The sequence below is a fragment of the Camelus bactrianus genome, chromosome 5, assembly GCF_048773025.1.
Source record: "Camelus bactrianus isolate YW-2024 breed Bactrian camel chromosome 5, ASM4877302v1, whole genome shotgun sequence".
Classification (NCBI taxonomy): Eukaryota; Metazoa; Chordata; class Mammalia; order Artiodactyla; family Camelidae; genus Camelus; species Camelus bactrianus.
Genome location: NC_133543.1, coordinates 58,205,162 through 58,222,619, shown reverse-complemented (window position 1 = coordinate 58,222,619; position 17,458 = coordinate 58,205,162). Strand labels below are relative to the sequence as shown.

General features: G+C 37.8%; 1 protein-coding gene across 8 annotated transcripts in view; it reads right to left on the bottom strand.

The window, feature by feature from the left end:
• Positions 1-17,458, bottom strand: part of OSBPL6 (oxysterol binding protein like 6) — a 186,657-nt gene that overhangs the window by 76,744 nt on the left and 92,455 nt on the right. For 7 of the 8 annotated variants that reach the window (XM_074363954.1, XM_074363956.1, XM_074363949.1 and 4 more), the window contains exon 3: positions 6,023-6,280. In XM_074363954.1, coding sequence (XP_074220055.1) covers positions 6,023-6,124 — 102 coding nt within the window. In that variant the 5' untranslated portion in view covers positions 6,125-6,280. The remainder of the gene's footprint in view (positions 1-6,022; positions 6,281-17,458) is intronic. The other variant, XM_074363950.1, reaches the window with a different exon arrangement.

The following is a 17,458-nucleotide window of genomic DNA, read 5'->3' as shown; positions in this document are numbered from 1 at the left end:
ACTACCAGCCTCTTATGACTTATTAATATCATTTTCCCATAAAAAGTTCTTCATTTTATGATTTCTGAGCTTATCCAAGCTTTAAATCACTATAAGGAATAGCTGGTATTTTTTTCTTTGATTTTTCATTTAAACAAAAAGATTGATTCATTTGAGCATTTTACAATGTCTAACCCGGTAGAGCTATAACAATTCACTCTAATAATAGACACTGTCACCTCGTAATTATGCATTCCAAATCCTAAGTTCTTAGAGCAATAGTGTCTGATTTTCTGAAATGACTTGATGATGACACAAATAAAAATAATCATTGGCTCCAAACAGGAGCCCCACTTTTAAAAAATGCAGGTCCTTGGCCTGATCCCAAACTATTGAAATTGTCTCTACAGGCTGTTCTCAGTCTTAGAATTTCCTAAAATATGTAATCATAAGGGTAATTATCAAAACAAACAAGCAATAGATAAACAAGATTATACTATATAGCACAAGGAAATATATACAAGATCTTATGGTAGCTCATAGAGAAAGGAATGTGACAATGAATACATACATGTTTATGTATAATTGAAAAATTGTGCTCTACACTGGAATTTGACACAACATTGTAAAATGATTATAAATCAATAAAAAATGTTAAAAAAAAAAAAAAACCAAGCAAAATCTAGTCAGCTGGTCATACACTTAGCCTACTACGTAACTTTACTATAAAATAAGTACTATGAGAGATTGGGAAGCAACAGCTCTTGATTTAAAACAGAGTTATCTCCCACTCTACCAACTCTATTTTTAACATCTGTGCAGAATGCTCCCAATGCTTTGCTTTTGTTTGATATCATAGCCTTCATGAGCCTCAAGCCATTTATTCTACCACACAGTCACCGTCAGCAGCACACCGGAGGGTCTGTGCTCTCCTAGGACCTTCTGCCACCTCTGGACCACCCGCTGTCCCCAGGAGACTCAGCACTCCCAGCCATACTACTTCCTCCCCTTGTTGTCATCTCCCAGCCACATGGTTATTCCTGCACAGCTATTAAGGCCTCTAGAACCTGGTTTGCAATCTTCCTATGTTGACTCCTCATTCATTTGTCCATTCAAATACATTTGGGGCCATACCATAGGTGAAGAGCTGCAGGAGGGACTAGGGATACATTATTAAACAAAATAAAACCCCTGTGTTCAGGAAGCTTACATTTCAGTGTTAGGGAATACAGGAAGGGGATACAAATATAAACAGATAAATATGTAACATGTCAGGGAGTGGTTCATTCTCCAAAGACAAATGAAAGCAAGTAAGTGGGCAGTGAGTGATGAGAATATACAGGGGAAGGCAGAGGAAGGCTAAAAAGGGTACATTTGGAGAATGAGTCGTGTGTGAGCACATCTGGGGATACTTGGAAAAAAAGCAAGCTAGGCTGAGGGGCCAAAATTGCAAAGACCCTGAGGTGGGAGCATGTTTGGCACATCTAAGGAAAATGCTGGGAGAACTAAGTGAAGCGGAATGTGCTAGGAGGCAAGACCAGAGAGGTACATGTGGGTCTAGATTATGAATGACCTTGTAGACAACGGTCAGCAATTCAGATACTATTTGGAGAGAGACAGGAAACCACTGGAGACCTCGGAGCCAGTGAGAGGCTTGATTTGACTTAGGTTTTAAAGGGATCGTTCTGACTACTGTATAAAAAATGACCTGTATGTTGGTCAAAGGTAGAAGCAGGGAGACCAGTGAGAAGACTATGGCCATAGTTTGGGTGAGAAATGATGGTGGCTCAGATCGGGGGGCGGGGAAGAGGTGATAAGCAGTGATCAGATTCTAGGTACATCCTGAAGGTAGAACCAGCAGGACTTGCTGAGGGTCTAGAGGTGAGGTGTGAGGAAACCAGATGAGTCAAGGATGGCTCTTGGTAAGGTTTCTGGCCTTTCTGAATGAAAGGGCAGAGCTGCTGTTTACTGAGATAAGGATGATTGGGAAGGGGCAGACTTGAGAGGGAACTTCAGTTTGGGGACATGTTAAATTTGAGATGCCTTCCTAACACCGAAGTGGAGATAATCTTTGGTCACTTAAGTATTACTGTGGCTGACTTACTGACATCTCAGATCAGGGTTCATAAATTCAAATGCTTTCAGGGGTCAAGCAGGAAACATAAAAAAGTATTGAAAGACAATAAGGAGAGGTGGAGACTGTGGCTGATGAGAGAGTACACACCCCATCTAAAGGGAAAGCCATTCCTGAGCCCAGTGCTGCCATTTGGGAACTGGGCCCAGAGTTCCTAGATCTTCTTATTTCTTAAGAGAAAGAAAAATCTGGATTTTCGACAACCAAACCTTAGGGAAATAAAAAAAGTTCCACAATCTATCAAACTCAAGAAGTGTTTAGTTAAATCAAGTTCTGACTGCAGGACTTATCAGTGTCCTTAATTTATAAATTGCAAAAAGAGATTGTGTTTAGTATTTCTCTAATTTACTTGACAGGAGAACCCTCTTTTCATGTAGTATCTCAAGGGACAAGCATTCCCAGCCACATTCTTTGGGAAATGCTGGTTTATGTAAAAGTCCTAGATGTCTAATTAACCCCTTCATTTCCTCTTTGAAAAATTTTGGGAGTGTATTTCTCGCAGCTTAAGAGTCAGAGTGATCACACACACACACACAGAGGCAGAGCCGATTTTGTTAGCTGTTCTAACATCTAGTATCAGACTCAAACTATAAATGGAGCAATTACTGAAGTCTTCCAACTTGTTAAATGCTAAGTGGGGCCTTGACCCTCTCATTGGTGAAGAAACACTTAGTGAAATCACAAGGGCACTGAATCACTTCATTTCCCAACTCCTCTCCCTCTTTCACCTGTTGCGCTACATAATTTAGTGGCAGGAAGGGCGGCCAATTACTACTAGGCCCTTGGCAGATGTTCTTTGTTTTACTTATCTATGAGGAAGGAAGATGGGAGAGGACAAACAAGTCTGGAATGGAAGATCTGCAATAAAAAGACAAGACAAATATTGTAGGTCTTTAAAAATATCCTCTAGGATACATTAAGTTATTTGAGCTGCAAGGTTTGTCTCTGAAGAATTAGAGTGTGTAGTTTGAAAGATCTCACAATACGAATGAAGAGGTCAGTATATAAAAAGATAAAGAACAGAAAAATGTGAAATACTGTCAGAAATTTCTATACAGTTTGAGAAGGGAAAGGTCAACGTGGGTTTGAGTGGCCAGTGAAAGTGTCATAAGAGTGAGTCCTTGAAGCATAGAGAGGTATCGGGTTGAGAGGAGGGTGGTGGGAGCTCCCTGCAGGAAAGACAAGGGCAGAGGTGGAGACGAGGCAGTTTTAGGAACCAAGAGCAGATAAGACTGCACAGGTTTGGAGACAAAGTGGGACACTGATGCTGGATCTGATCATGATGGTCTCTGGGCACTAACTAAGGAAATCCAGCCTTAATCGTTTAGGTAACCAAGAGTCCTTGAAGGGTTGTGAGCATCAATCTGCCAGAGTAAGGAACCCTGATCTCATGAGGCCATAAGGAGCCAGTGAGCACTCAGCAGGATCCCAGGGGTGAGGTGATGAGAGTCTGGACTAGGGGGCGGACAGTGACACTAGGAAGAAATTATGATATTATGAAGGAAGAAATAATCAATAGGACTTGTCAACCTACTGACTGTGGGAGAGGCAAAGAAGAAAGGAATGGCTTTGACCCTGGTTCTAAGAGAGATTGATCATCCTAATAGCAAACTGGTTTATACACACTACTTAAGCTGACCATGGTAGAAATGCCCATTTAAGTAACTAGTGATCTGGGACTAGAACACGGGAAGGACGGGCAAATAATGTGCAGTAAGGTACCACTGTATTCTCAGCTGTGTGCGAGATCCTTTACCTGTAAGATCAATTTAGGAGAGAAATAGGGATGGATTCACAATTTGGGACTGTGTACATAGATGTCAGTCAAATCAGAGAATGGTAACATTTGGTGAAGACTAATTTATCACTTTATGTCCTTTAACTATGAAAACAGTCATCACACAAAAATAGATGTATGTAAAAAACACTACGCCATATTATGTCATGGATCACTCAAAACTTCTGATTTCCTTAAGACTGGATTTTAAGAAATGATGAGACAAGGAGAGAAAAAAAAAAACTGTAATTTGTTCTTTATTCTCTCCCTTGAGGGAGATGAACAGACATAAAACAGGAGGCAGGAAGAAAACAGAGGAGAAAATATTTGGGAAGAGTTTCCACCTGCTGAGACAAATAAGAATGAAAGTAAACTCCTTAAAGAATAATAACCGTTTGAACATCGTCTCTTACTTTTCTAGAATACATTATCAATTTACGGACATGCTCCTTTATTCCTTTCATAGAACCTTCCATTCTCAAGCCAGCCAGGAGTCACACATTCCACCCTCTCCTCCGGCAGACCGGGGTCTCAGTTCCCCGCTGTTGTCCTGCACGCCCAGCCAGGACCTCAGGTGCAACAGGCAGACCATAATGCCTGACACATGTTTCTGCAGCAGTCATCAGTCTTTTCCATTTGCCACAATTCTCCAGGGTGAGCGGGGTCAATCCCTTCTTTCCCTCAGCAGCCAGAAAGGCCACGCTGCTTAAAATGTCTCTCAGTTTAAATGCCCAGGGCAAGGGGAAAACGGAGAAGCCATAACAAGAAAGGACAGGGAGGCAGGTGAAGGGTAGATTGAAAATGCAAGCTTAGAAAGCCTCTCAGTCTGCAGCAGTAATTTAACGTAAATGTGTTTCATTCATGGTACTTTTACTTTTTTTTTAACTCTAAAAATATAACGCAATAAACATTATAACTGTGTGTAATCACAGATTTAGTTAATGGTATAACTGCTTTTAAGGAACAGAATGTAGATGTCTTCTCGCATTCCATAACAAAAAACACCAATGCAAAAAAATTCCCCAAGAGAGAAATTTCTGCTTTAGAATCTGTGCAAGATATATACACAAGGAAACTCTGATTCTTACAGATTCCTCTGGAATCTCTTGCTAGAAATAGGGAAAGGAGTTCTGAGAGGGTTTGTAGACTGAGGGTTCCCTAAGGACCACCCCCAGAAGTGCATTCCCACCATCTGGAAGAACGAATTCTTCCGTGGAACTGGTTTTCTCAAGACCCAGTTCTGTACATGGGCGATTGAATAATTGATGTTTGTACTTCTAGAAACCAGGCACATACTTTGAACATAGAAAATGAGAGGAGGGGGGAATTCTGCAACAATGTTCAGTAACTGTCCCCCATAAAGGAAAGTTTTTATTAAAAGTTACCACCATCTGCTTATTATGAATTTCTAGTTACACAACAAGAAATTCCATCACAAGATAATATTGTAACGGCAAATGATAAATATTCAGACAAGTGCTGGGCAAACCAACCACCTGTTCTGACAAGGAAGAGAATTCACAGGACGAATCCCCACACAACCTTGCCTGCAGAACAGCCCCTGAAGTCGTACTGAAGCAACTCCATAAACAGGAATAATTTATATAATTGGCTCAATGGGCTAATTAAGCATAAATAATTTACTTTCTCTATTGACTTTAAATATTGTCTGAATTCTCACTTCCTTCAATTCCCTGATTTCCACAATTGTATTTGTAACCTCATTTCTGAATCTGTTACCAGATTCCATGGAGCTCCAAACAGAAGTTAGCGTTTGGCAGACCGGTGAGAGACTTAAAGGAAGAAGACCTTTACCACCTCCATGAATGAAGAGAGAGAGCAGAAAATTCACATCCCAGTAGCTGCATCCTGCCTCCAGGGACAGACATGAGGAGGACACTGCGGGCTTTGCTTGGCCACCCTTCCTGTGGTGTGTACCCTAAAAAAGGATTATTCTAAATCACAGCAACTCAAGAGCAGGATGTTCATGACATTGTCAGGTAATCTATGGAAAACAGCAAGTTTCCCTGTGGAACAAAAATCTTCACAACAAAAACTTCAGAACGAATTAGCAATCCCATCATATCTTATAGGCACTGAATTAGCATAAAATGACAATGCCCTTCTCTTACCTGTCTACTGTCCCTTTGGGAGGATGTTGAAGAGGAGGCACTTCTATGGGTTGGAGTGGATATTTTATGAGCAGGGGATATGCACTTCTCGTCTGAACTCATAGCTGCAGTGAGAATCTAGTTGTATGCACTTACGATCATTCCAATCGTGTCTCAAATTCACAGACAAAGAAGCAGATGATTTTTCAGCTTTAGTCCATTTCATGAATCAGGTTTGGCTAGAAAACAGGGGGCAAATATTGAGGATATCCAAAACACCTAAAAACAAAATGAACAAACAAAAAACCTCATGTAAATAATTTTAAAATGAATTAAAAAATCATTATATTTAGGAAACAGTACTAAAATGTTAGTGAAATGAAGAAGTCTGACACATTAGAAAATGTTATTTCTTCTTCCAGATTTTAAGGTAGAGGATAAAAGTGTTAGTATGCAACAAAAGTCTGTCAACATGGAAAACGGGAAGAAACCATATGCTAACGTGATAATTCTTCCCTTATACTCTCTTTGCTTTAGAGCAGATTACAATATTATGTTCTGGATTCTCATGCCAAAGGACATCAGTTTCTTCCCTTGAAATGTAATTTCCCCTGCTCGGTGGAATACAATAAGAGCCCCATCCACGTTTATCATCAGTTTAGTTCAGCCACATCATACTTGTGATGGTTAAATCCGACACAAAGCAGTCAGTGACAAGAGGCAAGACAGTTGATGCATTTTGTGAATAATATGATCCAGCGTTTGGGAAGGATCAAAGAATACACATATCCACAGTTATTTGTACTCCAAGACCACAGCACACCTACATATGACTCTCAACAACCAACAGGCTCACAAGCATCTACAGATTGACAGGCATGCCCCAGGACTGCGGTAATGCTTGGGGTTGCTTCACTTATCCACAGCCAAGAACCACTTCACTTTGTCATTTGGATTCATACAAGGAAAGTCTTCATTTTAGTCCTAGGGCTAAAAACTTGTCCCCAAGAGAAGCATTGTTCAATTGGTAACACAGGTTGTTAGGAAAAAAATTTTAAAGGAAAGCATGATGAGTGTAAGATGAAAAGCTCATACAACAATTTGCGACCCCAAAGACTGACAACTAAAGTGAACTTTATCCTCTTCTAAGAAGGTCAAAGGCCAAGTTCCGGCCTCATCTTAATAATAATACCTTGAAAGCAGCACAGAGCCCTTGGGTTAAGTACTTTAGCACAATTTAGAAAAGGAGGCTGTTCGTGATGAAGAGAAGTCAATCATTAGGCCAAAGAAAAGTGAGACCTGGGCTTCAGAGGGAGAGACAGTTAATGAAAAAAGTCAAAAAAAGATGCTGATGCATGGGACATTAGGAGGACACGATGCAAGGGACATTCACTGGGTCTGGAGGTCAGAGGTTTCCCTATGCAAGTGGGTTTGAGGTGAGATCTGAAGGATAAGAAGGCGTTAACCAGGTGTCTGGGTGTCCAGCTGGGCATGATCAAGGAATGCATGCTGGCCAGTATGATCAGAGGACACAGAGACGGTGACATGAGGGTCAAAGGAAGGCAGAGGTCAATCCCTGCAGGGCCTTGTAGAACATGTTCAGCATTTTGATTTTTATCATAAGCATAAGAGACCATCAAGAGGTGAGGTATAACAGGATCTGTGTGTTTAAAAGATTACGTTGGCAGCCACGAGGAGAACCAAGTTGGCGGAAGTAGAGAAGATGAGGGAGGCCCAATCAGGAAACAAGAGAGGATGAACTAGATGGTTGGTAGGAAACTCAGCACCTAGTCCTGTCAGCTGTGACCTGATACAGAGGAGGAAAAGCAAGGGTTGAGGATGATTCTCAGGTTTCTGGTGTTCCCAGTGAGGAGGGCTGGCCCAAGGAAATCCAGGATTGACAGCAGGTCATGAGTGTGGTTTCAGACGTGTTAGCGCTGACATACGTTCAAATGGAGACAAAGGCAGGTCTGCAGCCCAGAGAAATTTAGGCTGGAGACAAATGCTTAATAGATTATGTCAATGATACAAACGTATTGAGGGAGTGATTTATGTATACATTATGTACACTCTGCAAGTGCAAGTAAATTAAATTTTATACAGGCTTATGGTTACATTTTAAAAATCTGCAACAGTTTGTTAACAGATTATGTGACCCTGAATGTTATCAAGATTTTAATGCTCAACTGGTTACAGAGAATATTGGAAAGAACAACCCCAATAATTAAAAGGCAAATTACTATAAACTGGGGAAACTGGACTTCTCAGTGAATAGAAATTGTAAGATTTCAACTTCATCATCACCACGGGAAAAATAAAAGCTACTTACCCCCCAACACTGGAAGCCTTCCTCTTGAAACAAAACTAGTGTTTGGGCTAAAAGAAACAAACAGCGCTGAGGAGCTCTTTTGTTGGCTTGAGACCACGGTTTGTTTAGTTCTGGCAAAAGGCAGTGATAACAGGACACTTGCTAGATGATTAGCTAATCCTTTTGTTTTACGAAGGCATTCTAATAAGTGTGAGTACAATTTCCCAAGCCAAGCTCTGGAGCCAACAAACAGAAAGCAAGAATGCTGCTCAAATTCTTGATGTGAAGCACTTTGCTTTCTGGTCCAAGATGTTTTAAAGCTAATACTTGAGCTAAAAGTATGGAGGTTCTGTGATGTGCTCAAGTGCCCCAGGGGATCACGCCGAGACAACCAAACTCATTAAACTCTTATCCCATTTGGAAGTAAATTTAATCCAAACCACATCAAGGGCCAACATTTCCTCTGATGTACTTTCGTTTTTTCCTAACTGCATCCAACTGTATTTTCCTCATTAACACCAATGCTAACACCTTGGTTTTTGTTTTAATTTAAAATGACATTTTCAGGGTAACTTTTCTTTGGAGAAAGGGCAGCATTTTTGTTGAAGTATAACTATGAATATCTTGAATAATATCAAGAATGAAGAAAAGGTGAGTGAGAGAATTTAATTCATTCCAAGAATTGTTTCTGAGGTTACTATTGTTTTTTCTATTATTTAAAAAAATCTTTATTAATAAAAAAGTTTCAAGTACCTAATATAAGGTTGAATGAAATGACCTTTAAAGATCCTTCCAACCTGATTATCAATCAAATGTCTGATCACTGCTCTATTTCAAGATGCATTACAAAACTAAGTCTAAACTCTGTAAGTTTCATCTATTTTTAATTCCGAGTGTAAGAATTGCTGTGGCTTTAAAAAAAATTTCATCTCTGTCAAAGCACATTTTCAGAAATCACCTAAACAAAATTCTAAACCTATTTTTTTAGACCATAGATTTTAAAGTCAACACCAACATAATTCCTACACTCAATGAGAAAAATACTGCAGCTGAAAATAACAGCAATACGAGAGCCTAACATCTAATTTTCCTGTCTCATTCCTCCTTCATATCAATGGGATCACTACAATTTTTTCTAAGTGCTATAACATTTGTATTTACACTGAGTGACATAAAATTCAGATTTATAACCCAGGGACCTAACTAAAGCAAAAGGTGGCAGGGAAGACTTTGAGAACTTGCATCATACACTGTGTGTGTTCAGAATGCCATTTGTAGCAACATGCATGGCCCTAGAGAATATGATTCTAAGTGAAGTAAGCCAGAAAGAGAAAGAAAAATACCATATGATAACATTCATATGTGGAATCTTAAAAAAAAAAAAAAAAGACGAGCTTATTTACAAAACAGAAACAGACTCACAGACATAGAAAACAAACTTACGGTTACCAAGTGGGGAAGGGGATGGGAAGGGATAAACTGGGAGTTTGAGATTTGCAGATACTGACTGGTATATATAAAATAGATAAACAAGTTTATACTGTATAGCACGGGGAACTAATATTCGATATCTTGTAGTAGCTTATGGTGAAAAAGAATATGAAAACGAATATATGTATATTCATGTATGACTGAAGCACTGTCTGTACACCAGAAATTGACACAACATTGTAAACTGACTATACTTCAATTAAAAAAAAAGAAAGAAAGAAAGAAAGGCATTTGAAACTGGGGACTACTCAGCCTGGGCTAAGTTATGATATGATAATACACAACTCCAAAACCTCAAGGGCTTATAAGGAAGGTTTATTTCTTACCCACTTGCATATCGTTCAGAGGTCGGCTGCAGCCCTACTCTATGTCCTCTTCATTCCAGGTGGAAGGAGCAACTTGCACGTGAAGGAAGAAAAGAGCCATGCAGAACTATTGCTTGTAGGGGCACATGTCACTTTCACTCACATTTTACTGGCCAAATCAAGTCACATGGTCAAACTGAGGTCAATGATGCATGAAAGTATAATCCAGAGGGAGAGGCACAATAACGTAACATACTATATTTACCACAGGAAAAGATTAAAAGTACAGAAGAAAATACTTAAATTGACTCTAGTTTCATCACCTAGAAATAATTTTGGTTAACATTTTGGTTACACTTTAACCAAAGTAGAAGAATAATGTCCATACTACCTGCAATATGCTTTCTTCAATCAACAATATACTGCTAACAGCCTTCCCTGTGAACAAAAAACTTCAGAATCATCATCCTTAATCACTACTCTAAGGCCACCACACAGATACACCACAATACATTTAACCATTCTTCTAGTGGGACAATTAGATTATACTTAGTATATTTTGAAACAATGACATTTATCACTGAAGAGTTCACAATTATATATTCACTTTTGACTATTATAACATGACCTCTTTGTTCATTGTAACACTGTTTTGCTTTATTTGATATCACCTGCTCTCTTTCTATTTGTAAGTAATTAATGAAACTTGTCCATGTGTTTACATATAACTTTCTATATCATTTTGTACTATGTGTTCCTCTAGTAATGATTAGATTGGGTTGTTTAAAAAATCTAATTTTAGTGAAGCTTTCCCCTCCACTCCTTCCATTTACTGTTTAATTAATAATTGGCCTAGCCCCTGCCATATTATTTTACACTTTCTATTTTTCGGTTGTTTCCTTTAATGTTTGATGGCTTTTCCTTTATAACCTGCCTTTCCTTATAATACTGATATTTATATGGTTTTAACTGACTTTTATATTTGCCATTGATTTGAAACATACAATTGCCCCTTTAAAGTTCTATTTCTGTTCTCCTTCAAATTTCTCTAACTATGCTAGAACATAGAGTGACAAAGTAAAGAGTAAAATGGCATTTTTCAAGTCTTCCCTTGAAATATAAGCCTCCCCACCCTCTGCCAAAAAAAAAGAAAAATCAAAATTTTCTCCTCCAGTCCTCTTCTCAACTTGGTGATTTAATCTGGAGTTCTAGAGAATTACACTTAGGATTCTAGAGCAATAGAGAGGAGCCGTTACCACTTTTTCTGTTTGGGGCCAACCGGAATCTTTAAGGGTGAAGACAGACTAAGAAAAGCAAAGCTTTTTCTGCCCTTTCTCAAGCAGTCTCTTTTTCTGCAAGGGCAGCTGAGGTTTGCCATAATCAAGACTGGGTAAACTCTCCTCCATTTGAGATCTCACCACCACAGAATTGGGGTCCAATCCTCCATAGTTTTGTTAGTGTTTGGAGCTATTGATAGTCTGTCTTTTCCAGTATTTGCACGCCTATTTAGAGAATTAGGAGGAGCCACATTGATGATCCTGGAGACAAGCCACCCGGGGCAGGACATTCCTATCAACTAACCTTATCAATGCAAATGTCATTGTCCTGCTGGGTAGAATACATTAGTTTTCTATCAAGATCATCACCAGAGCAACGAATGCCTGTTGTCATTATATATTACAGTCATTACAATGTCATTATATATTAAAGTTTTTTTTTTCCTTAAACAGAAAGGGTAGGGAATCTTTTTCATTCCTAAGGTCACTAACCCAAGAGGTGAGAAAAAAAAATCAAGGACTTATTTCAAGAAAATAAACCAGAGACTTCCAGGAAACATGACAGTGTAAGATCTGATAAAGATTTTCCTAGAAAATGATTAAACAGCAAGGACTAAAAGGATTAAAAAAAAAAAAAGACCATTAGTATTTACACTAGGGAACAGCGGCCACTACATGACATAAAATCTAAGGAATCACTTCATTCAGGACCAAAACAGAATGTATGAAACCAACATATGACCCCCCCCTTCTCAAGACAGTGAAGTGGTGTTACAGGAAGAAAGTCTGGGAAGCTCCGCCAGTTTCCTCCAGACTGGAGACGCAGGAAGCAAGAGGCACAGGGAGAGGGCTGGCCACAGATTAACAGCTTTCAGAGGCCACGGAGGCACAGCTCTGCTGGCACAGCAGGTCCACAGCTTCCTTGCCCTTTGCTACTTCCCTTAGTCTTGTCTTCTGGCGAGCTTCATGGACACATCCCAACGCACCCCCACAATACAGCCTCCTCTCCCCAAGCTGGCTTCTGGAGTAGTCATTTATGACACTATGGAGGAAAACGTACCCAGAAACAAGTTCTCTAACTGTGACCATCCAAGACTCTAATCCCTCCCCACACTCCTAAGGCTCTTCACACTAAGTTCTTGAACAAGGCAAACCTACACTCCACTGCACCCTACCCTTCAGGGTGAATTTTTAGATGATTTGAGTGCTAATCAAGGAAATATAAAGGCAGCCAAGGATACCTGGCACAAATAATCTTTTTTTTTTATTATTAAGGTATAGTCAGTTTACAATGTTGTGTCAATTTCTGGTGTACAGCATAATGCTTCAGTCATACATGAATATACATAAATTTGTTTTCATATTCTTTTTCACTGTAAGCTACTACAAGATCTTGAATATAGTTCCCTGTGCTATACAGTATAAACTTGTTTATCTGTTTTATATATACCAGTCGGTATCTGCAAATCTCGAACTCCTAGTTTAACCCTTCCCTCCCCACTCCCTCCTGGCAAGTATGCATTCTATGTCTGTGAGTCTGTCTCTGTTTTATACATAAGTACAAATAATCTTTGACAAAGAGTAGATTTTACACAAAGGAGTTTTAAAAAATTGTGTGTGTATAAATCACTGTAGGAAGGTGGGTATAGCTCAGTAGTAGAGCACACGCTTAGCATGAGCAAGGTCCTGGGTTCAATCCCCAGTACCTCTGTCAAAAACAAACACTAGGAAAAACTATTCTCCCAATAGGAGAGAAATCATTATGTGCAAGAGATAGAGGACTTATTTGGAATGTTAATCCTTAGCAAAAGAAAGGTAGAGAGGTAGCTTCAGAGCACAACTGCTTTACATTTGCACATTTTTCTAGAAAAATGGCATCTCTGAGTAAGAGATAAGACAGGCTCAGATGCAATGGGAACTGGTAAAAGTAAGAAATTAGGGAAACAATAATGACATCATAATTTAAATGCAGTGATTAAAATATTAATGAAGGACAGGATGATTCTGCAGAAAAAATGTAGTCAATACATAGATTAGAAACATAAAGTTGAAGAAATCATCTTGCAAACAGAAAAAAGGGCAAGGAAAAGTTAACAGATAATGGAACTTAGATTTACTGATACTGATGATTCTGAAAACAATTCCCGAAAAAGAAAAGAAACAACATTAAAAAACATTCCTGAACATAAGGAAGACTTCAACTTGGAAAATGAAATCTTTATCAATAATAAATTATCTTTATCTGGTAAATTTAAAAAATCTTTATCAGGCAAAATTGGTTTTAAAAAAAGCAATTTCAAACTAAGATCCTAGTGAAACTGCTGAATTTAGGTCACACTCTCTGAAGCAATTCAATAAATTAAATATTAATGAAAAAGTGGAAGCAAGTAGGGGTTAATCCTAGAAAAATTTTAAAATATACTTTTCTAACTATGTCTTGGGTTGAAGGAAAAAAAATCAAATTGATACTGTAGAATGTTTGAAAATAGACAAAGTAGACACCAAAAGCACTCAATCCTGCCCCTCTCCCTGCCTCCACTCTTTCTCTCTGAGTGATAGGGTGGATTCTCCAATTAACTCAAGGGTGAAAGACTAAAGATAAATGCAATCGCAGAACATTTAAAATAATGTCATGAAAATATTACACATTCAGAATCACGGAACATAGCTAAAGCTATAATGAAAGGAATATTCATGGTCTTAATCACTTCCATTACTAAACATTAAAGAATAAAAACAAACACATTAACATTCATAATTTATAAATTAGTAAAGATACATTATAGGGAAAGTAACTATAAGCACTCTTGGATTTATCAACCTAATTATTTTAGTTTATTTATTTATTTACTTAAACTTTTTTTAATGTAAAAAAAAAAAAAAAAAACCAGGAACCATAAATACAGAAATAAGGTTATAAAATACAGAAATAAGGCTATAAAAAGTGTATAGCCAAGGAAGAGAAGATACTAAATTATGAGATAACTGTTGCAATCTTTAAAAGTTACTAAAACTAAAGTCAAGTCAGAATATTCTACAATCACCCTGACTTACAAGTACGCCATATAAATATATCTATTCCCAAATATTTATGAATTCCTAACAAATACTGGAATACCTGCCTTTATATGGTTGTGCTATTCTGTACACACACATACACACAAATCAATCCAGCATCAGGCTTAATGGTGAAAGATTATTACCATTTCCATTAACATCAGAATAATGATACTGGTTATCACCCTACTGCACTGTGTTCTGAGAGTGCTAACTAATGAATAATAAAATTGTCCATCTGAAATTCACATAAGAATCAAATGAAAATCAACTAGAAAAAGAAATGTCAATAAAGTAGCTGGTTACAAAGTATACATACAACTTGATTTTTAAGTAAAAGAATCCAATTTGAAAAGGCTACATACTGTATAATTCCAACTATGTGACATTTTGGAAAAGCTGGAACTCTGGAGACAGAAAAAAAGATACGTGGCTGCCTGGGGTTGGGGGTAGAGAGGAGATGACTAGGTGGAGCACAGAGGAATTTTAGGGCAGTGAAACTATTCTGTATGGTGGACACACGTCATACATCTGCCAAAACCCACAGAATATAAAACACCAAGAGTGAACCCTAACGTAAACTAGACTTTGGGTGATAATGACCTGTCATTGTAGGCTCTTCCATCATACTACCCTGGTGTGGGATGTTGACAGTGGGAGAGGCTATGCATGTGTGGGGGCAGGGGAGGATGTGGGAGCGCTCTGTACTTTCTGCTCAATTTTGCTGTGACCATAAAACTGCTATTAAAAATAAGGAGCAGCTTTAAAAATTTAAATATATTTTACAAATTTGAAATAAAATTTTAATTTAAAAAAACCCAAATATGTGTTTATATCAGTAAGAAAATTACTCAACAAAAGGATTATGTAACAACAACTTCAAAAAAATAAAATAGAAAAGCTGAATCCCTTGTCTCATATTTTAGATCACAATGTATTTCAAGTGGCTTAAGTTTTAAATGTAAAATGACAGCCATAAAAGCAGTAGAAAATATTTTAGGTAAATATTTAATCACCTTGGGATGAGGAATAGCTTACTAATCATGGCAACAAAACTAGTATGCATGAAGAAAAAAAAACTAGAAAAAAATAAATCTATGACAAAGGGTTAATATTTTTAACAAAGAAAGTTTTCTTGCAAACCAATGAGGTAAATTAAAATAATATCAGAAAAATGGATAAAGAACAGTCTAAATCTTCTTCAGTGATTTAAGAATTATTATTCTACTTACTTATTTTAACTTCTCATATGGAATTTCCCCTGAAAGTCAGCTTAAATCAGCTATTTTCTAATAGCACACTAATCTCTGTGAAATAATAATGGGATAATGTCTTTATTGGAGAGCTGAAATTTGAACTGATGTATTCTCTAATTGGGACATCTGTCCCTAGATTTAATAATTATATATTCTCTCCTATCCAGTTTTAGTTTTGTACTTGGTAGGAAATTTATATTCCAGGAACATCAAAAGCTCTTTCCTCCTAGTTTAGGTTTTATTGGGTTTTGGGGCTTATGCATTGGATTGTTCTCAGAACTTCCAAAAACTGTTAATTATAAAGAGATTAGGGAATACTTCCTTAACCTGAACAACCAAACTGCCTCTTACACTTTTTCCTCAAGCAATCTTTCTCTGGACATCTACTAATTATATAGTTAAGAAAACATAAACAGTCTTTTAAAAATAATCAGTGAGTAAAAAAATAGTACATCAAAAATATTATTTGAGGTCGGAGTCCTAAAAAGAGATCACCCACCTCCTTGCTAGCTTCCTCTATCATGTTAGGGAAAAAATACCAATTAAAAACAGCAGGCTCTTACCAGGTGCCAGGCCTGGATGTCAAGCACTTTCCACTCATCTTCCGGGACTCTCCTGTATTCTTAGAGCACAGATGAGGAAATTAGGGCTTAGGAAGTTTATTAAACAGGGTCCTCGAATTGGTTTCAAATCTATTTGACATCAAAGCCCATGCAACAAATTCTTTCACTGAGATTTACCCTTAATTAACTATAAATCAAAATGAATAACCTAAACAAATCAAGTTTTCTACAGTATGGTACATTACTGATGGCATACAATACACAGTTAAAGAGGGTTCTTGACCTGGGCTCCTGAATAGGTTGAGCACATTCTTTAAAGTCCAGAAATGGTATGAAAAGTGTTGTACATATATGCATTTTATTTTTCTAGGGAGACACTCAATAGCTTTCAACAGATTATCAAATGGCTAAAAGAGTACATCCTTGGAAGTCTGTATTTCTAAAAGGATTGTTACCAGTACAGTTTTTTTTTTAAACCCATGGGCACGAAAGCTGTACAACATATTTAATATAGTGAGATCACGGGACATTTTATTTTGATGGGAACAACAAGCCACGGACATCCCTGACAAGACCATTTTGATACCATCACTTGACAGTTTTACCAGTGCTAATTTTATAAGAATTGTCAGCTACTTTTTCACTCATCATTTGCCTCCTGGCCCATGCTAACTTGTTTTGAAAGGAAGCTTGGTACTACCATAATACATATGTTAATAGAGAAAATAATATTAGGAAATATGGTTCCCATGACTTCTAATAGGTATTGATTATCAGCAGAGAGTGGACTTTTTGGCAATAACAGGAAACATCAAAGATTTTTGTCTCTGCTTTGTGACCCTGAATAATGAATGATTCATAAATCCATGCTGAGTGTATGTAAACTCTTACTAAGGCACCAAGTGACCTGAGTAGCAGCACGAGTCCCATTAACTAGAGGAATTTACTGTCAAAACAAGTTTCTGTACTGAGTTGAGGTATGCTGAAGAGTAGCTAAAGCAGACAAAATGGTTTAGGTTAAAAACGTTCCTGAATAGGGGGAGTGTATAGCTCAGTGGTAGAGCGTGTGGTTAGCATGCACGAGGTCCTGGGTTCGATCCTCAGCACCTCCATTAAAATAAATAAATAAATACCTAATTACTACCCCTCCAAAACAAACAAAACAAACAAAAATGTTCCTGAATGAACTCTGATGCATTG